Source organism: Dunckerocampus dactyliophorus, chromosome 2, assembly GCF_027744805.1.
Source record: "Dunckerocampus dactyliophorus isolate RoL2022-P2 chromosome 2, RoL_Ddac_1.1, whole genome shotgun sequence".
In the NCBI taxonomy this organism is placed as follows: domain Eukaryota; kingdom Metazoa; phylum Chordata; class Actinopteri; order Syngnathiformes; family Syngnathidae; genus Dunckerocampus; species Dunckerocampus dactyliophorus.
The window spans coordinates 28,378,116-28,399,499 of record NC_072820.1 but is presented as its reverse complement, the minus strand read 5'-3'; the positions used below and the strand labels follow the sequence as shown (position 1 = coordinate 28,399,499).

Below are 21,384 nucleotides of genomic sequence, written 5' to 3'. Positions count from 1 at the left end.
TTCTTAGTTTTCTTATTTCTCATGTCTTGCCTTGGTTGTTTTATTTTGTGATTAAGTTTATTATGACATTTTTGCAGAGCTGTTGGAAATGTGAATTTCTCTTGCAGATGAATAAAGTATTTATCTATCTACCTACCTACCGACCCACCCACCCACAAAGCGTGTGAAATAAGTAGTGGCTTATAGTCCCGAAATTACAGTCTTATTTTCTCTTATGTCTTCTATAGTGGGTAATAGGAGTGTAAAGGTGACTATGGGGATGTTATTTCATGTCTACAGGGCTCTAATAATGTTAAATGTATTTAAAAGGTCGTAAACAGGTTTCCTATGGTGTAACTACGAAAACATTCCATTTATAAATAAAGAATACTACTTCATTGAAATACACTTATCATGGTTGGGTCTGCGACCGATTAACCGCCATAAAGGAGGGATTACTGTACATTCAGTTATAGCTAACACTATTAGCTAAACTTAGACAAATTGCTATCATTAGTTGAGAACAAACATAAATCGTGACCACCCGTGTGGGTTACGTTACATTGGCATTCTCAAAGCAGGAGGAGGCAGGATGTAATGCTAGCACCACGTTGGAATGTTGGCACCCTCTAGGCAGCTGGAGGACTCCGCTGCATATAGTCTCTTTAATGCAGTTCTTTCCAAACTTTTCAGCCCCTACTTCTGCTGTTCACATGATTAGGGTTTCTAGCACACTGCAGAACGTTTTTTCATTTTTATTCCTAAATTAAAGCCCATTACATTCCCATTAAAGCGAGTCGTTAATGGGGATGTAGAAATTTTCAAAAAATGTCTACAATAAATAAATAATGGGGGAAAAATCCTGATCTTTTGAGGAATGTCTTAGGAATGTGAAAGAATCACATTTGGATCCAAATGAATTTAAATTCATTTACATAGAAAGTGTCTTTGACAATTTCTCTGAAAATTACCAGAAATTATCCCATTTTAGCTTATCTTATTTCAAATAAAGTAATGCTAGTTTTCATAATGTGGATGTTTTTAAACGTGACACCAACAGGGGCCCTGGTGGTCCCGTTGCATGGTGCACATTTGCGGCACAGGCTCTGAAGAAGCCATAAAACTGACGGGCGTGTACGCGCCTCGCACACTTTCCAGTTCATGCTTAGTTCACAGTGTCTTGGCCAAGAGCCGAGCTTGCGAGCATTTGGCTGACTTTTAAGCACAGGCCAGATGATTAATAGGCATTTGCTTGTGACTCCACGCTGCCATCATCTGGCCTTGCGTTACATTCCAGGAGGTCGTGGCGCCCCCACTCCCCCATCATAACTGCAGTAAAATAGCCTTGATGAGTCATAAAAGATGTTGCTTAATTGTGTCCTCTGGCTTTCTCTGTCGGGCAGGCTTTGCGGGCACGCCTGGCTATCTCTCCCCGGAAGTCCTTCGGAAGGACCCCTACGGCAAGCCTGTGGACATATGGGCTTGTGGTGAGTCCTCCATGAGCGATGGCGTTTAACTTTGCTGTGGTGCAAGAGTTTGGTGCGCTGAGTAGCCTTTTGTTTGAATGTTGAGTGCACGCCTTCACACTCATGTTGTGGTGCGTCTGTTATTGTTATTGTTGCTTGTTATTGTTATTGTTCTGTTGGGGAACATTTGCATGGTATGATATGCTGTGATGCTTTAACCAGCCGCGTCGTCAATTTAGCTGTTTCTTATAAAACTCCGCTCTCAATTTTAGTCTCAACATTCAAAATTTGTGGATTGCTCCTTTTTAATTGCTGTATCAATTTTTGTCTAAATCACTGCTATATTATTTATAAGAGCCCTATTTCATTGACAGACACCTTATTGATCAAGTGTCTCTCCTTAGTGTATTTTCTTATGAAGGCCCCTGTACTGCTGTAACCTTTTTTTTTCTCCTCCATCAGGTGTTATTCTCTATATATTGTTAGTTGGATATCCTCCATTCTGGGATGAAGATCAGCACAAACTCTATCAGCAGATCAAAGCTGGGGCCTACGACGTAAGAGTGTGTGTGTGTGTGTGTGTGTGTTAGGGAAGGGTGCAGTGCGAGGCTTTGCTAAGCAGTTTTTGAATTTTTAATAGTTGTCCAATCGAGAGTTGGGCCACAGTTATCGATCCAATCAGCCTCCCTGGCGCATTGCAGAGGCGTGCGTGCTTAAAGAAGATGTACCTCCGACCCAAAAAGTGCACTTGACATCGATTTGCACATCCTAATTAGCCATCCAATGAGTAATTAGTAGGGGTGCAACCATACAGAAAATTTCACCGTTCGATATTTTTTTCGATACAAAAAAATATATATTTTTATGCCTTTTTAAACTTGTATTTATTGAAATGACCAACATTTGTTTTGACTCAAAAGTAAAGTTTTTAAATGAAATTAAATGTATTTGGTGCTGTCAATAGACCTCTATTATGATAAACATTGGACCACAGTTTCCCTTGCCCGGATGCGGGTCACTGGGGCCCCCCTCTGGAGCCAGGCCTGGAGGAGGGGCACGATGGCGAGCGTCTGGTGGTCGGGCCGACACCCAAGGGGCCCGGCCGGGCACAACCCGAAGAGACTACATGGGTCCCCCCTCCAATGAGCTCACCACTCATGGGAGGGGCCAAAGAGGTCGGGTGCAGTCTGAGCTGGGTGGCAGCCGAAGGCGGGGACCTTGGCGGTCCGATCCTCGGCTACAGAAACTAGCTCTTGGGACATGAAATGTCACCTCTCTGGTAGGGAAAGAGCCTGAGCTGGTGCACGAGTCTGAGAAGTTCCAGCAAGATATAGTCGGACTCACCTCTTCACACAGCGAGGGCTCTGGAACCAGTCCTCGCGAGAGGGGATGGACTTTGTTCCACTCTGGCGTTGCCAGCAGTGAGAGGCGACGGGCAGGGGTGGCAATTCTTGTTGCGTCCTGCTTGTGGCCTGTATGTTGGAGCTTAACCCGGTGAACGAGAGGGTAGTTTTCCTCCACCTTCGAGTGGGGAGACGGGCCCTGACTGTTGTTTACGCGTATGCGCCAAGCAGCAGTTCAGAATACCCACCCTTTTTGGAGTCTCTAGAGCAGGGGTCACCAACACAGTGCCTGCAGGCACCAGGTAGCTCACCACGACCACATGAGGTGCCCGCAGGCCTGCTTTTCATTCAGGTTTTCAGTTAATAATGTGAGAACACTAGAAAGAAATGTATTCTGAAACATAAAATGTGAGTTGTGGATACCAGCATTTTGTGGATGTCTTGGTAAAACAAGCATATTTGATTTGTTTGACTCTGAATGGGCCATGTTCCGTGCCTCCATTGTCGAGGCAGCTGATCGGAACTGTGGCCGTAAGGTGGTCGTTGCCTGTTGTGGCACTAATCCCAGAACCCGTTGGTGGACACCAGTGGTGAGGGATGCCGTCAGGATGAAGAAGGAATCCTATCGGGCCTTTTTGGCTCATGGGACTCCGGAAGCAGCTGACAGGTATCGGCAGGCCAAGCGGTCTGCGGCTCTGGCAGTTGCTGAGGCAAAAACTCGGACATGGGAGGAGTTCGGAGAAGCCGTGGAGAACGACTTACGGACGGCTTCGAAGATATTCTGGACCATCATTCGGCGTCTAAGGAGGGGGAAGCAGTGCACAGTCAACACAGTGTATGGTGGGGATGTTGGTGTGCTGCTGACCTCGACTCAGGATGTTGTGGATCGGTGGAAAAATACTTTAAAGACCTCCTCAATCCCACCGACACATCTTCCTATGAGGAGCCTGGGGACTCCACGGTGGGCTCTCCTATCTCTGGGGCTGAGGTTGCTGAGGTTGTCAAAAAACTCCTCGGTGGCAGGTCCCCAGGGGTGGATGAGATCCACCCAGAGTTCGTTAAGGCCATGGATGCTGTAGGCGTGTTTTGGCTGACAGGACTCTGCAGCATCGCGTGGACATCGGGGGCAGTACCTCTGGATTGGCAGACGGGGTGGTGGTCCCCCTTTTTAAGAAGGGGGACAGGAGGGTGTGTTCCAACTATCGTGGAATCACACTCCTCAGCCTCTCTGGTAAGGTCTATTCAGGGGGTTCTGGAAAGGAGGATTCACCGGATAAATGAATCTCAGATTCAGGAGGAACAGTGTGGTTTTCGTCCTGGTCGTGGAACTGTGGACCAGCTCTACACTCTCAGCAGGATCCTTGTGGGTGCATGGGAGTTTGCCCAACCAGTCTACATGTGTTTTGTGGACTTGGAGAAGGCATTTGACCGTGTTCCTTGAGGAATTCTGTGGGAAGTACTCTGGGAGTAGGGGGTATCGGACCAGCTAATTCAGGCTGTTCGTTTCATGTATGACCAGTGTCACGACTTTGGTTCGCATTGCCGGCAATAAGTCTGACCCGTTTCCAGTGAGCTTGGACTCACTTGCGTTGGGCTGCCCTTTATCATCAATTCTGTTCATTATTTTTATGGACAGAATTTGTAGGTGCAGCCAGGGCGTTGAGGGGTTCCGGTTTGGTGGCTGCAGGATTGAGTCTATGCGTTTTGCAGATGATGTGGTCCTGCTGGCTTCATCGAGCCGTGAACTTCAACTTTCACTGGATTGGTTTGCAGCCAAGTGTGAAGCGGCCGGGATGAGAATCAGCACCTCCAAGTCCGAGTCCATGGTTCTTGCCTGGAAAAGGGTGGAGTGCCATCTCCGGGTTGGGGATGAGATCCTGCCCCAAGCAGAGGAGTTTAAGTACCTCAGGGTCTTGTTCACGAGTGAGGAAAGGATGGAACACGAGCTCGACAAGCGATTTGGTGCGGCGTCTGCAGTGATGCGGACTCTACATCGGTCTGTTGTGGTGAAGAGATAGGATAAGCCAAAAGGCAAAGCTCTCAATTTACCGGTCAATCTACGTTCCTACCCTCACCTATGGTCATAAGCTTTGGGTAGTGACCGAAAGAACAAGATCGCGGGTACAAGCGGCCGAAATGAGTTTTCTCTGTAGGGTGGCTGGGCTCTCCCTGAGAGAGAAGGTGAGAAGCACTGTCATCCGGGAGAGACTCTGAGTAGAACCGCTACTCCTCCGCATTGAGAGGAGCCAGATGAGGTGGCTTGGGCATCTGGTCAGGATGCCTCTCGGACTCCTCCCTGGGGAGGTGTTCAGGGCAAGTCCGACCGGTAGAAGGCCTTGGGGAAGACCCAGGATACGTAGGAGAGACTATGTCTCCCAACTGGCCTGGGAACGCCTCGGGATTCGCCAGGTGGAGCTGTACGAAGTGGCTGGGAAGAGGATAATATGAGCCTCCCTGCTTAGGCTGCTGCCCCCGCGACCCGATCTCGGATAAGCGGTAGAAGATGGATGGATGGATGGATGGTGCTGCCTCATTTTTTTGCTGTGCATAATTAGACGTTAGAACATGGATGTCCAAAGTGCAGCCTGGGGAGCATTTGCGGTCCGTGGCTGTTTTTTTTGTATCTCGTGACACATTTTAAAATATAAGAAAACTTTTTAAAAATTAGGTTGCGGAAAAAGTTATGTTACAAGAATAAAGTCAGAATATCATGGGAATAAAATCATAATTTCGACAAGAAAATTTACCAGAAGAAAGTTTAAAATAGTTCGGGGGAAAAGAAAATAATAATAAATGGGGAAAAAACAGCTGTAATTTTATGAAAATAAAGTAAAAATGTTATGGGACTAAAGTCAGAATACAAGAAGAAAATTTACCGTAAGTTGAATTAGTAGGAAAATGGGGGGAAAAACCCCCCAGCAGAAATAGGAAAAAGCAGCTTAATTGTATGACAATAAAGTCGAAATATTAAGAGAAAAAAAGTCCTATTCTTACGATAAAAAACGTCGCAATTTTCTGAGAATAAACTCAGAATATTATAATTTTCTTGAAATATACACTCAACAAAAATATAAACACATCACTTTTGTTTTTGCTCCCATTTTTCATGAGCTGTCAAATCTGTCTAAATTAGTGTTAGTGAGCATTCATCATTCATGACTCATAATCTATCCATCTCACAGGTGTGGCATATCAAGATGCTGATGTCACAGCATGATTATTTCACAGGTGTGCCTTAGGTTGGCCACAATAAAAGGCCACTCCGAAATGTGAAGTTTTAACTGTATTGTTTTAAAAATTGGGAGCAAAAACAAAAGTGTTGTTTATATTTTTGTTGAGTGTATATAACTTCTTAGCATATCTACAGTACATGTGCTGCTTTACAAAATATCAAAGTGGCAAAGCTGCATGCATTCAATCCTCACGATGTGGCCCTCACAGGAAAAATTTTGTTCACCTCTGCGTTAGAACCATATAAAACAAAAACGGCACCTTGTAAAAAAATTTAAAAAAAAAACAATTCACGATTCAATGCAACATGGCAAAATAGATAATTACATGTCATTCATCAATAGTTATGTTTATAGATTCAGTAGTATTTCAATCAAACTACATAGCGTTCATTATTTTCACAATTAATGTACACATCAAACCAAAACAGTATAGCCAAAATCAAGGCAACACACAAAAACCTTCAGCCATGAGAACATTGTTTCAATTCATAATAAAATAATAGTAACAATAACAAAGTAAGTGTAGAAAAAGACATTTTTGCAATGGAATTCAGGGCGCACACACGGCGGGATTGACTTTGCAGGGAACTAGCTGCTACAAATGCATTAAGGACTTCTATTGTATGTATATGGATCTTACGGTTATTACTTTTTGTATCTCACACACAACAATGAACAACTTCACGCTGTCACCTTTCTTCTGCACTGTACTGGCTGTGGCTGTTCACATGAGGCATTCGACGACATTACGTAGATCTCAGTGTTCAGTGCTAATGTAGTGAAGCCCTTTTTTATTTTTATTCACGTACCCCCTGTGGCACCCCCGCTAGGGGTACGCATACCTCACTTTGGGAACCTGGGCTATACATGATCAGTTATACAGTGTTTATTAGTGTCGTCTTCTTTCTGTTCTTCCTTCATTAACTTGCATCTTCTCCTGCCTTAGTTTCCTTCCCCCGAGTGGGACACGGTAACCCCCGAAGCGAAGAACCTGATCAACCAGATGTTGACCATCAACCCGGCCAAGAGAATCACTGCCGAGCAGGCTCTCAAGCACCCGTGGGTCTGCGTAAGTCTTCCAAATGGAAGAACATTATGCGATATTAGGACTGTTTCCGCTTGTGGGATGGGTACACTTTTTGTGTGCATGCACGTAACATGAAATTGTTGCCTCGTTCTGCAGCACCGCTCCACAGTGGCGTCCATGATGCACAGACAGGAAACTGTCGAGTGTCTTCGCAAGTTCAATGCTCGCCGAAAACTCAAGGTACTCATCATTCAGTTGTTTTTACTTTATTTACTGACTTGTTGTTATTATTATGCATTTTATTATAAGTGTATGATATATATTTTTAACACCTAATTGGGGGAAGGAACCTGGGAAGAACATAGTTTTTTTCACATCTGTATGCATGGAACAGCACTTGAGAGCTCAGCATTGGCCCAAAATGGTATCTCTTCCTTCAGTTTTGATTAAGTTATGTTTTATTTGAGCGTTGGAATCTGATTTAGTCAAGCAACTTTCATGGCACAAGTACAGGTGGTCCTCAGGTTAGGTGTGAGTTCTGTTCCTAGACTGTGATGAGTCGAGTTTTGGGTTAAGTCAGATCTTATGCCTAAATTATACATATTTTAGTCACTCACACTGTACACAGAACACATGAAGGACATAAAATACAGTAATAAAAAGATTCCATACAAGAATTAAATGAAATGGTCTTAAAAAAGACACGCACACTTACTTTTACCCCTGTGTTGGTCTTGCACACTTGAAGGGGCGTTGCAAGGGAAGGGGAGACAAAGAAATCTTAATAATGAGACCACTACACTACATTATCATCGTAGATTCTTTTCACATGATGGCCACCAAGTCTCAGCAGTCTGGACCCGCCATGCGACCAATGTTGATTTCTCCACTGAGCGTCTCCATCCATCCAGCTTCTATGCCACTTATCCTCACTAGGGTCGCGGGGTTATCCCAGCTGACTTTGGGTGAGAGGCAGGGTACGCCCTGAACTGTTCGCCAGCCAATTGCAAACAACCATTCACACTCGCATTCATACAGTCACACAATTTAGAGTCTCCAGTTAACCTAACATGCATGTGTTTGTAATGTGGGAGGAAACCGGAGTACCTGGGGAAAACCCACGCACGCACGGGGAGAACATGCACCACACAGAGATCTCCAACAGAGATTTTAATCCAGATCTCCAGATTTCTTCTCACCATGTTTCACTTTGTTTTACGAGCTGCCACCAAAAGAGTCTGCCTCACTGCCTTGGGAGTTATAATGGAGAGAAAAGTTAAATACTGTAATTCTTTTTTTATCGCAGTTAATTGGTTCCAGATCCGACCGTGATAAGTGAATTTCAGCAAAGTAGGATTCCTTATTTATAAATGGAAATTTGAGTTTTCGTAATTAGAGCAGGGCTCCAGACTAACTTTTTTTTTTACTAGGAGCACAGTGGCCCCTAACTTAAAATTTTAGGAGCATAAGCAGAAAATTTAGGGGCGCACATGAAATCGACTTGCAAAGTAAATATTCACATTTCCTCTCATTTTCACTGTATTACTGATAAATGCTGTTAACTCCAATACCGCCCTATTTTCACACACATCGGCCCGCCTTCTTCTTTGGTGTTTGTTTCCTTTCTTCCTCTTTAGGAGTTAATCTCGGTTGGGAAAATACCTCATTTGCTCGTTACTGTCAACTAGTGGGTTGAAGTGTGGAGCAAAAATTTATCAGCAACAAAAAATATTAATAATAATCAAATAAAATCGGCAAATTAACTGGTACAGTTGCCAACTTCTGCAGAAATAAATAAGGGACACTTTGTTGGCAGGGCCAAACAACCCACCTATTTTTTAATTTTTTTTTTTTGCTTTTATTTGTGTAATTTGATGCCTGTTAAAAAGAACAATTAACAGAATAAAATAACGATTTAAAAAATGTTCTCACAGAAATCTGTCCTGCTTAAACAGGACAGTAAGAAAACAGTATAAATTCAGCATGTTTATGATTGCACAGGTGTATCCAACTTCCTGCACTACTAAAGCTATTTTGACAAAAAGAAAGGAGAGTTGATCTATTTGTGTTTTATGTGACTGCCAACATTTACCGTATATTGTACTTTACAAAGCACATCTCCACTCAAAGAGTGTACTCATTTGTCATTAAATACAGTACAGGCATAATGTCTGAATTGAAGCGTTATAAAAATACTAAGAGTTGAAGCAACTATACTTTGGTAAGCTACTCAAAATCAGAGCCGTGAGAGCAAGGTTGTTAAATGACACTTAAAATAATTTAGCACGTACCCCATAAACGTGGCAGCCACGTGTAGCTTCGCTGTAGGACAAAAACAAGCTCCGAACGAACCACTTGTTTTAAAGAAAACGTGTCACAGTGTCTTTGAATGCGTCTTCTGAATGCCATATATTTGTATTTTACGTATCTGCTTACTCTGCCACCCACACCTAACTAGATCTTTTTCTTTTTGTATAGTCTTAATAATACAGTATATGCCAGTGCGTACATAACCATGAAACGCTGCAACTCGTAACGCTGTAAACCGAAAATTACCTGTACTGAATTAAAGCAACTGGCAGATGACCTTTGTGACACATGATGGTAGTCTACGATGCTCACTTCTTGCTTTATTCAGCACGTTATTGTCTGCTTTTTACTTCCTAATTTTCCCAAATGAAGCGAGCAGAAGTTCTTACACTGCTGCTTTAAAAAGACATGTTAAAAAATGCCTGTCCCAGCCAGGTAGATCAAACCTTTCTTGTCTTGTTTATAAATAGAATACAGTGAGGTAAGAGAAGAATAAAAAAAAAAAGATCCTGGCATTAATTCCATCCTCCCTCGCTTGTGTGTCCTCAGGGAGCCATCCTCACCACCATGCTGGTGTCCAGAAACTTCTCAGGTGGGTGTGCCCTTCGCTCTCCGCTCCCCACGCAGAACATCCAGATCAAGGAGAGCGAATAGAGTCCGCTGCACCACCCCCTCCCCTTCCCCTCAACACACACACACACACCTTTAAATAACAAGCTGTGTGCACACAACTAACTGATGTACACCAATATATGTAGGCCGATAATGTGTCATGTGGACGCCACTGCTGTCCATGCTAATATGTTTCTCCCTGTGTGTGTGTGTGTGTGTGTGTGTGTATATATATATATGCGTGCGCGCGTGTGTCCCTCTGCTGCCTGTGGAGCATTTGCATGTTTGCAAGATAAGTCTTGACTTTAATGAGTTTTTCTTTTATAGCGGGGTGTGTCGCTACAAAAACAAAATGTCTCCTACAATTTGTATCTGAGCCTGCTGAGAGTGACTTGTGTTTTATTTGTCCAGCTTATTTCCTAGATTTATTTTATTTTTTCATAATTGGACCGTCGATGGTTAACGATTTCAAACCTAGGCTTCGGAAACTGCAGGGGTGCACATCTTCCAGTGCTTTCAGTCCATTTATATCAGGAGCTTGTGATATATTTGGGCTTTAATCTGCACGCCCAGCAGCTTCCGAGGCCCACGGTTGAATCTGAATTTGCATAGCTCCTCCCAACTGTAGCATTTCTGTCCAATAGTGGGCCGGCAGCATACCAACTCTGCTGCTGCCGCCTCCTCCACTGCCTCACTGGCTCAGGAAGGTACGTCCCAGAAGACACGCCCATCCACTTCCTCTATCCGCACACACAAACATCCGCTGCAGGCATCTCCATGAACACATCTGCATGCGCACACATGAAGCCCATACACAATACACACAATCATTGCAGACAACAGCATCATTTAATGGTCATTTCTTTTACATCTACACCTCACCCCCACTCAACTTCCCCCCTCTCCCCCAACCACCCTACGCCCCCCACTACCACCACCACACCCATTCCATTATGCCAAGCTCCATCCTGACCTCCAGCTGACCCTGTGTACGCCCCGACGCTCTCCGTCAGGGCGCGAGGAGGACACAAGGGGGTGGAGGCATGGTATGAGGAGGGGCCTGTATCCTGGGGGCGGGAACACTGACACTGCAGGGGGCCGGCAAGAGCTGGGTTGGCGTGCTGCCATCGTCTGACCTGGGTTTGCTGGGGAGGGTTAGAAAAAGGTGGATGTTGCAAGAGGAGGAGGAGGAGGAGGGTGCTGGGAAGTGATCCCGAGTCCTATTCCCCACCACCCCCCAATCCCACTTCCTCCTGAGATCTGTCTTAGTGCTTGCCATGAAGGGTTTGCATTCCCTTGTATTGGAAGTACTCGAATCAGATCGCTGTCATCCTGCCGGGTGGGAATGTGTGATGAAGGTCGGCGATTCCGAAGGTGGCTCCATAGATTGAGTATAGAACAGTGTAGAGCAGAGTGGGTTCTGTCACCATTCTCGCCCCACTCCCCCACATGAGAGGATCTCCTTTGCTCTACACTGTGCATAAATCATAGTGAATATGCAGATGAACATGTGAAAAGGGAGGCGCAGGTTTGCTTTGGGAATGTCTGAGTGCTGCGCTGAGATTCCTATGGAGAGTGCTTGTGAAGGTTTGTCAGCTAGAACCCTTAAAGGTTTGCAGGCTGTCTGGACCACGTTTTGTAAGTTTTTTTTCAAAATTGTTTTTTTCCCTTCTCAATATATAGTGTGACATCAACTCTGCTCCATTGTTTACCTTCCTCCTCCGATGGTGTCACTCATCACTATAATATAATTGATTTTGTAACCCAGGGGTGTCCAAAGTGCGGCCCACGGCTGTTTTTTTTTTTATTGGCCTGCGGCACATTCTAAAAATATCATTTAACAAGAGAACTTAGTGCTCAGCAAAAATGGAAAAGAATAAAGTCAAAATACCAAGAGAAAAAAAAAAATTAAAATCTTATGAGGAAAAAGTAGGAGTTTTACAAGAATAACGTAATATTGTGAGGAAAAATAACGTAATTTTTATAAAGTCATACTGTTATGAGAAACAAACCAAACAACGAATAAAGTTGTAATTTTTTGAAAATTAGGTTGTGGAAAAATTTTGCGAGAATGAAGTCAAAATATGGAAATAAAGTCAGTTATGAGAAGAAAATTTTCACAAATACAGTTGAAATTGCTGGAAAAAAAATACATAGAAAAGCAAAAAACAAGAAAGTGAAAATGTTTAGAGGAAAAAAGCTGTTCTCTAACAGCTGTTCTCTAACCAGAAACAAAGTCCCAATTTTCAGAGAATAAACTAAAAAGAAAAAAGTATAAATATCTTAATTATGTAATATGAGAAATACACAAAACAAGATAAAGTTCTCATTTTTGGAAAATTAGGTTGGGGAGAAAGTTAGAATTAGGGACACTGATCAGGGTTTTATGCTGCCGATTCCGATACCAATCATCCATGAGTGAAATCGGCTGATACCAATACCGATCACATTGATTTAACTGTAAATTTTTCAAGTTATTTATGATGAATGCTATTGGCCGGGGTGCCGTACAAAAGAGGAAGAATTAGGAAAATTCCAAGGTCCTTATAGCCTACTGGCGATAGGATGGAACCATAAAATCACCTTCATTTCGACAAAAACATATTTGACTTACTTTTTCAAGAGAACATACAGTACATCACGGGTGAGACTGGTGAGGATGAGACGCCTTCTTTAAGGAGACTTTGGATGTGAGAGTACATTGTCTGATGGCACTCTAGGATTTCCAGTAGCAGGCAGCAGGGCGCCAAGTGAGAGAGCAGTCGGCAAACCTGGTGTCTTCTACCGTTGAGAGAGGCTGCTGATCTAGTCTGATGAATTCAATTATTTTTCAGGTTATTTACTTTAGACTTCTGACTGTCGAGCACATACAGTATGGGCGAGTGTTCAGCGTTTTGGCTACATTAGCTGGTTTCTTTGTAGTTTTTTTTTTTTTTTTTTTTTTTTTTTTTTTTTTGTAAAAATGTTATTTCAGACAAAGCATGTTTTTTGGTTTTTGTCAACATTTCAGGTTTTTGTTTTCCCATTTTGCGTTTTTGCTCTATTTGTCCTATTTTATTTCGACATTGTTCCACGGACCGCACTGCGGACACTCCTGCTCTATATATTCTGTCCTTTTTAATTCTTGCTGTTATACTCAGCCATATTGGACTTAGCAACCAGACAGAGGCTTTCCAACTTTAACTTCCATTTCCTGTTTCCTGCATTTTTCTTAATATCTGTCACTGCTACCTTTTTAAATATGGTGGCATAAAAAAGGATGTTAAAAAGTGAATTCTTTTAGACATCCTCTATGAATTAAAAAAAAAAAGTGCAGAAAAAAAATAACAAAAAAGCGCAAAACAAACACCGAATTATACGGCTACCAAGGTGTTCAGCCTTTGAGGTTCCACTGTATCACATCCAATGTTCTCAGGAGGAACCGTCTGATGTTCTCTAATGCATCCTACATCCTCTGCTGCCAGCAGAGGGTGGTAGGTTGCATTTAAAATAAGAACACAGTGATATTACGTCTCTCACCGCTTCCACCTCTACTCTCTGAGGTGATCTGTGTTTTTGTTTTTATTTATCTGTTTGATGCTGCATGGCAGGCTTGATATAAAGTGTGTACTAACAGCTAAGAATACAAAGCATGACTTTCCACTTGTTATTATAAACTCTGTGCCCCTTATCTTTGTTCTCCTGTGTCCAAACACTCCTCTTATCCCCTTACTTCCCTTTTCCAATGGAAAGGTAAGAAACAGAAGCTCTCTCTGTGTGTGTGTGTGTGTGTGTGTGTGTGTGTGTGTGTGTGTGTGTGTGTGTGTGTGTGTGTGTGTGTGTGTGTGTGTGTGTGTGTGTGTGTGTGTGTGTGTGTGTGTGTGTGCGCGCGCGCACACATGTGTCATAAGATTGCTGTGTAGGAAGTGAGCAAGGCCCTTTAAGAGAAATCGATGCTTACATTAAGCTAACTCACTGCTCTCTTTTTTAGTTTGTGCTGGGGGTCTTCTAGACAGGAAATGGCTTCAGGAAGTTTACTTTGCACTCAGGTTTCTACTGGGTATCCCCAGGTGGCATTCAATGGATTATGATGGGAATGCGTACAGCGGAGGTTAGCCAACTGTACAAGCAAGGGGGGTGGGGAGATGGAGGGATACAGCCCGTGTGACGTCTTGATCACTCAAGTCTTTGGTGCATTTGCACTGTGAAAAATCCCCACCTCCTCAATGCCTAGCCAGCGCTCCGTTTTGTGCTTTCAAATGTGAAACTCAATTTTCTGCCCGTTTCTCTCCCTTTTTGTCCTCCTTTCGTCCCCATCTTTTTTTCCCTCTTTTCACAGCATGCAAAAGTTTACTCAACAAGAAATCCGACTCTGCTAAGGTAAGGTGTCTTGTGATTTTATTTTATTTTTTTAGCTCAAGAGGACTCTTTCCAGAATGTCCCCACACTGGATTTTTTATTTCCATTAGTTAATGTAGGGGTGTCCAAAATGTCCAATAGAATAGAATATATTCTTTACTTTTTTTGTTTACTTACCACACAAACATTAATCAGGCATCCTAAAAAGGTCCATCAGTCCATCCACCATCAATTGGGGATGTCTAAACGTTTTTTTTTTTTTACCAAGGGCTGCATACTGAGGAAAAAAAGAATGCTGGGACCATTATTAGATTTAACATTCTCTTAGGTTAGAATAAAAATATACTAATGATTATACATAAAAGAGCCTGCATATTAGCTGTGTGTATTGTAGGTGACAAAGCGTATTATTTTTTGTGTTAGTATCAACTTTTTCCCATTCTTGCTGGGTTGTTTTTGTAGTTTTCTTGTTTAATTGTATTTTTAGACTGTGCACAATTTATTAAAAAAAAAAAGAGTGAATGTTATTAATATCAATATTTCAGCTCCAAACCTTCCTGCTAGTTTGACAATGACATTCTCCAATTTCCAATCAACATTTACAATAAAAGTGACTCTTGTAATTATTACATTCGGCTCAGGGCTAGAACCCTCCCCATCTTCTGCCATTGTTCACTCGTATTCACCACTAACGTGACAGTTTGTCTTCTATTTGGTGGATTTATTGAACTGTTGCAGCATGTGAGGAAGCTATACAGTAATCAGCAATAGGTTCCAGACCCGACCCATGTAAAGTGAATTCCTACAAAGTAGGATTTGTCATTTTATAAATGGAATATTTTTATAGTTACAGCATAGAAAACCTGTTTACAACCTTCTAAATAAGTTTTTTTTAACATTAAGCCCTCTAGACATGAAATAACACCCCTGTGGTCATCTTTACACTCCTATTCCTTGTTATATTAGACATAATCGCAGAAAATAAGACCTAAGGCAGGGTTGTCCAGAGTGCTGCCCGCATTTGTTGATTGGCTCGTGGCACACTCTAAAAATAAAATTAACAAGAGAAGTGGGGGGGAAAAAAAGAGCAAAAATTGAAGTTCTAATCTAACAAGAAAATGTAATTTTACAAGAATAACGTAATATGAGGAAAATAACGTAATTGTCGTCTCATAAAATTTAAGTATTAGAGAAAAAAACATTTAAGCCGCAGTACTATAAAATCAAAATAGCAAAGTTGAAAATTAGGTTGTGGAGAAGTTTTGTCGTGTTCCCTCGCTCTATCGCGGTTCACCTTTCGCAGATTCGCTGTTTTGCTGATTTTTTTTGTGCTTTTTAAAATTTGTATTACAGCATATGAACACTGTTACAGACTGAGCCTGGCCCTTTAAGAAGAATTTAATTGTGGGAAGTTGAGTGTCTATCTCTTCCCTCTGTCTGCACCGCCCATGCCACGTCTCCTGTGTCATTGCTAGCTTGTAAATAAATCTTCCGTTCGTCTGCAGCAATGTTTTAACAAGGCTACAAAAATGCTACAGTACAGTGGAACGGCGCCAGGACGAAAAGTCACGATCACAGGACTGAAATATGCGTGAATGACTTAATTGGTTGTGTCGATCATTAAAATTCAAATGAAAATTTCAACTTTTTTTTTTTCATATTTACATAAATAAATTTTTACCAAAGTTGTAGTTCAAAAATGTAGAAAAAAAAAAGCAGCAGAAATGCAAAAAACAGAACTCATTTTATGTGAATATCATTTTATGAGAATTAAGTCAAAATAGTTTTATTCTAACGAGTAAAAAAGTTGCAATTTTATGACAATCAGTTAAATATATGTTTTTATTATTTGTAATATGAGAAACACAAAACAAAATAAAGTTGGGGAAAGGGTTATTTTCTCTATTTAAAATATGGGAATAAAAACAAAATATTACAAAAAGAAAATTTACGAGGATTATTTAAGAAGTTAAAATGTTTGGAAAATGTAAAAATGTTTGATAAATGGTGTGAGCTGCCAAATTTGAAGCGCAAAGTGGTGTGGGATTACTGTACTATATATTAGTTTCACTTTTGCTTCTCTGGACACAACAATGATGCGGTCATGGACCGCTGAACATCGTGCAAAAATATCTATGCTTGGTGGAAAAAACATCAATCAAGGATAAAGCCAAACATGTAAAAATTATGGGCTTTCTAACAGTGGTACATGTATGCTGTGCATTTTACCTATTTTTTTTTAATACTTATAAATTGACGACTTATGGTGAATGAAATGTGGCTTATTTTTGGAGAAATAATTTCCTTGGACCATAAATCCTCAAATTTGCGGTGTCGCGAATGGATGCGAACTGAATGCCACTGTAGGCCAAGAAAAAAACAAGCTGCGGGTCGCACTTTGGACACCCCTGGCATTAATTGTGTTCTTTGCATTAGCATAATAACTTATTATCAAAATCAACTATTTTCATTATTTAAATTCTGGTTTGACTCTCATATTTAATCCTTCCTTATGTTCCCATGTGAGTTACAATGTGCAGTTTAGTGTAGATCCATAGAGAGTTATTGAGGCAGTAAAAAGGATGATCTAGAGGCCATTGTGTGGCACTCACTTTCTCATTTGCCCTGTTAGCTCTCAACAGCTGCAAGCTTTGACTAACATGAGCTCAATTTCCTCAAAGGCATGCCATTCTAATCTGTGAGTGTTTGCGTTCTCGCCCCAGCCTTCCACCAACAACAGTAAGAACAGTATAGTGAGCGCCATCAGTGCCCTGAAAGACACCAACGCCCAGATGGTACAGTAGGCCGCCTCAGTGTCAGTCGTTTAACACTCCCTGGTAGTTGTACGTGTTACCGTCATCATCATTGTGTCATCGCTGCTTGTTGCTCCATCATCCATCAACCTACCCTCTGAGGTGCACATGTATTCCTAAGTTCTCCATTTAAAATGCCCATTAAGATTAAGACTGACCAATTGATACATGTGTCACTGTACCATTCTACTCATAGTGCCATTTGGGTAATTCCATAGAATGTCAGGATGCACATGTTCACCTTCTTCAGATGCATAAGGAGCATGATCTCCATCCAGCATGCCTCTGAAGTGTCAGTACAGAACTGTAGAGTCTGGGTTCAACTCGCCATGCCTTGCTCCAGTCTAGAACATTAACCCAATCATGTTGTATTGTAGCCACTGTAAATGCTGTTAATTATTGCAGAGCGCTTCATACACTCCTGATCAAAACAAAAATTGCAAAAGAATGTACATTTTGCACTGTTGGATCTTAAGGAGGTTCTAAGTAGATCCTCAAAATGCACAAAGAAGAAATGGGAGACATTTTTTGGAGTACGTAATTTACAAGCATTAAAGTTAAGTAGGCTGTTCCATCAGCTGATCAAAAGTTTTAAGACCAAAATATAAAAAAAACAACAGAACCCCCTAAAATAGAAATAAACTGATGTCCAGTTTTGTAAACTTCCCTTGCCATCCGTGCCCAAATGTTTGGAATTGGATTTCGATCAGGAGAACAAGCAGGATGGTCCAAAAGAGTGAGCATATTTTTCTGTAAGAAGTCCTTTGTGAACTGCAGCATTGTACTGTTGAAAAAGCCATTACCACTCAGACGAGGGACAACAGCTCCACATAGCCAGCTCCCGTTTGATGCCCCTGCACAACCTGAAGCTCCATTCTTCCATTTGAAAGAGCATGATGGCATACCCGCTCCACTGTGATGTCACGTGGGATCTCCTTGTCATGCCAGTAATGTTGGAACCCATCAGGGCAGTCATGGTTACATTTTTTCTCATCTAAGAACAAAACTTTCTTCCACCTTTAAATGTCCCATGTTTGGTGCTCTCCTGCAAATTCCAAACGGGTAATTTTGTGGAGTTGGAGACAGGCTTTTGAAAAGGTTTTTTCTTCTTAAAGCCCTTCTCTGGCAGATGGTGTCTAGTGGACTGCACTCAGCACAAGTAACAACTTTTATTTGGGCCAAGGATGATCCCATGTCTTGTCCATCAAGACATGGGATCCTCTAGCTCAGGGCCCACAACATTTTTTGGGGTCTACCTGACTTTCTACATTCTACATTTCTGCATTCTACTTGGTTTTTTTTGGTCCATAACCGTCAGGATCTTTGAGGAACTTTCAAATTACTGCCTTACCGTGTCCAGCATCAAGAGCCTTGGCGTGCTGCGAGAGGCCACATCTCAACAAACCATGTTCAAAGAGAAAGCATTTTTGCCTTTGCTATCAAGAGATCGTGACAGTGTGAATACCTGACAAAATGACATTCAATCCACATTTTTGCCAAGATTTTGCCTTGCCCAAGGCTGTGCTCTTAAACTTTTGATCAGCTTGTTTGCAATAAATTGCTTACTTGGGATTTTTAGTCTCACTCTCATTTCTTCCTTTTGCATTCTGAAGCTGTACTTAGACTGTCATCTCCTAAATGTGAAGGGATGTCCGATATTGGCTTTTTTGACGATATTGTCCCACTCTCAATTTCGGATACCGATATGTGTAACATGACATATCTCCTGTGGTGGAATTAACAACTATCTGTTGTGAGGTTAATGGCTAGAGCATCAGCAATCAGCTTCTCAACCTGGCTGAAAACAACATTGTACAACAATGTAAAATATCTGAGAAATACTTACGATTAGGCTTAGGCTGTGCATTTGTTTTAAAAGCTAACAAAGTAGCCATTAAAACTTTTTTGATAATCAAAAAGTCCAGGGAAGAAAATATAGTGTCCTAATGTATGCCTAGCACTCTTAGTGCAGTAGCAGTAGCGGAGCCAGAAAGATTTCATTGGGGTGGCCAAGGTGAGACTATTACTCACATAGGGGTGACAATAAGTTGATATCTGAAATGTTTAGATGGCCTGTGCGGTGGCCACGGCCAACCCTGTCCACCACCACGTAGCTCTGCCACTGTGCGGCAGCACGCTGTATTGGTTTCTACGTCACGCTACAAATTGCATGTACACAGTAATTTCAGGCCAAAATTAACGTACTTAGCACCATCAGATTTTAATGAGATTTAAGTGAATTCATATACTACATACCTTTTATCTTGTCCAGACACCGATCCAGGCGTTTGAAAGGCTTAAAGTTGGACTTGACATTCAAAGCCGTCGTTTGACTCGAGGTGGTCTAACAGACCGATATGAAGTTGAAGAGAAAAAGTAATCTACCTAATGACTCGAGGTGGTCTAACACGCCGTTACAAAATTGAAGAGGAAAAGTAATCTACATAACAAACATGTATACGATTGAAAATACACACAATGTCATATGAAAAAGCAGCATTTTCACAGACCTCCCCACAGACTCTCCTAATCGAGTGCGGACACACATCAGATTTTACCGTTACTTATTTCCGGGAATTGTTAGATTCCTACTGAGGATAGGCAGCATATCTAGAAAATGGATGGACGGAAGGAGCAAGCTAGTTTGCTACTAGCCACCCAGGTTTGTTTACACGCTTGTGAGGCGGTTTGATGAGGTCATCTTTTGCGCGTGCAGAGCTGCTGGAAGTGTGAATTTCTCTTGCAGAGTAATAAAGTATCTATTTATTGCTGTATCTATGTATGTACAGTATGTATGTCATGGAATACACACCGCCGCCATGAGTGGCAGCCTTTCAAGCAGCTCTGTTTGTATATTCAAGCACATTTTTATATGCCATGAGAGCGACGTCCGGCGTCGGTGTGATTTCCCGTGTACCCATTGATATCAAGTCGGTCACACCAGAGTTGAGATGAAAGTCAAGGGGCTAGCGAGGAAGTGGAGATTCAAGCCTTCGTTACCTTCTGTTATGATGGGAAACGTGAATTCACTATCGAGCAAGATCGACGAGCTGCCAAGAAAGTCAAGACCATTTGTGCTTCACTGAATGGCTAAGAGCTAGCGTCCGAGAGGCTAACGTGAGGAGCTAGCCGATTTCAGTACAGTCAGAGCGGTCATCCTGGTCATGTTAACACTAAAATGTCCAACTAGATAGCATTTTTTTAATATAAGGTTTAATTATCTGGAAAAAATCAGATACCAATGTCAACTGATATTACATTTTTATGCGATATCGGGCGTAAATTAGCGGTGGGTCGACATTATCGGACATCCCTACTTATTGTATACAACTTTTTTTTGTCTTCAATAAGTACAAAAGCAAAATGTGTCTCTTTGATCACATGCTGATTGATGAATAAGCACATTGCAAAAAACAGCAGCAACAGAACCACCTTGTGGCATTAATAAAATTCAATAAAACAGCTGTTTATGGCCACGCACCCAGCGATGGGGTGTGACGAGATCTCACGAGATTAAAACGTGACGATATTTATTGTTTAGAGAAAATCTGCCTCACAAGAACATGGCATCCAATCTGACGCAACTTTGGTATCGCTACTGTGGATAATACACGTAATGTGGAATTGCAGGCAGGATTGGAACTGCACATTAAGTGTTCTACGCACATTATACTTCTTGCAGTCCAACCTACCTCGGTGTTCCCAACGTCACTTAAAAATGTATCTGCATTGTTTTGACTCAAAAATGTCTGGACTATATTTTGGAAATGTAATTTTCTTAAAGGTAATGTAGTTTCAATGTAGTTTTCTTAAAAGTAATGTTAAAACATCATCTCGTTCTCGTGAACCCAATATCATGCATCGTCTCGTATCGTGAGTGGAGTGTATCGCGACACCCCTACCCAGGGACTATTGGACCATTAATGGTAGCATTTACGGCAATTTCTATCAAGACTACAGTCCGTCTTTTACCATTGTTCCACATTTCTGTGCTCACCTGGTGTTCCTTCCCACCATAACAACCCGCTCATCCTGACTGCTGTGTTCTTGTGCTGTAGAGGCATGTTGTGATTTATTTTATTTTTTTTGGTGGGGTGGGGGAGCAACTAGCATGCATTGCATCTTGTGGCTTACATAACGCACAATCTGGTCTGGTAAGGTAGTGACTTTCAGCTGGCGGGGGTGAGGCGGGTGGGATGACGTGCTTCAAATTAGGAAGTTTAGTGAAGGCTAGAAAGACCACATGGATGAACAGGCTAACTT

General features: G+C 41.9%; 1 protein-coding gene across 19 annotated transcripts in view; it reads left to right on the top strand.

The window, feature by feature from the left end:
- LOC129174227 (calcium/calmodulin-dependent protein kinase type II subunit gamma-like) overlaps positions 1-21,384 on the top strand; it is a 103,067-nt gene that overhangs the window by 57,009 nt on the left and 24,674 nt on the right. For 8 of the 19 annotated variants that reach the window (XM_054766108.1, XM_054766035.1, XM_054766080.1 and 5 more), the window contains exons 8-15: positions 1,383-1,466; positions 1,908-2,002; positions 6,968-7,090; positions 7,205-7,288; positions 9,908-9,950; positions 10,615-10,677; positions 14,289-14,329; positions 17,032-17,103. In XM_054766108.1, coding sequence (XP_054622083.1) covers positions 1,383-1,466; positions 1,908-2,002; positions 6,968-7,090; positions 7,205-7,288; positions 9,908-9,950; positions 10,615-10,677; positions 14,289-14,329; positions 17,032-17,103 — 605 coding nt within the window. The remainder of the gene's footprint in view (positions 1-1,382; positions 1,467-1,907; positions 2,003-6,967; positions 7,091-7,204; positions 7,289-9,907; positions 9,951-10,614; positions 10,678-14,288; positions 14,330-17,031; positions 17,104-21,384) is intronic. The other 11 variants (XM_054766136.1, XM_054766089.1, XM_054766025.1 and 8 more) reach the window with 3 other exon arrangements.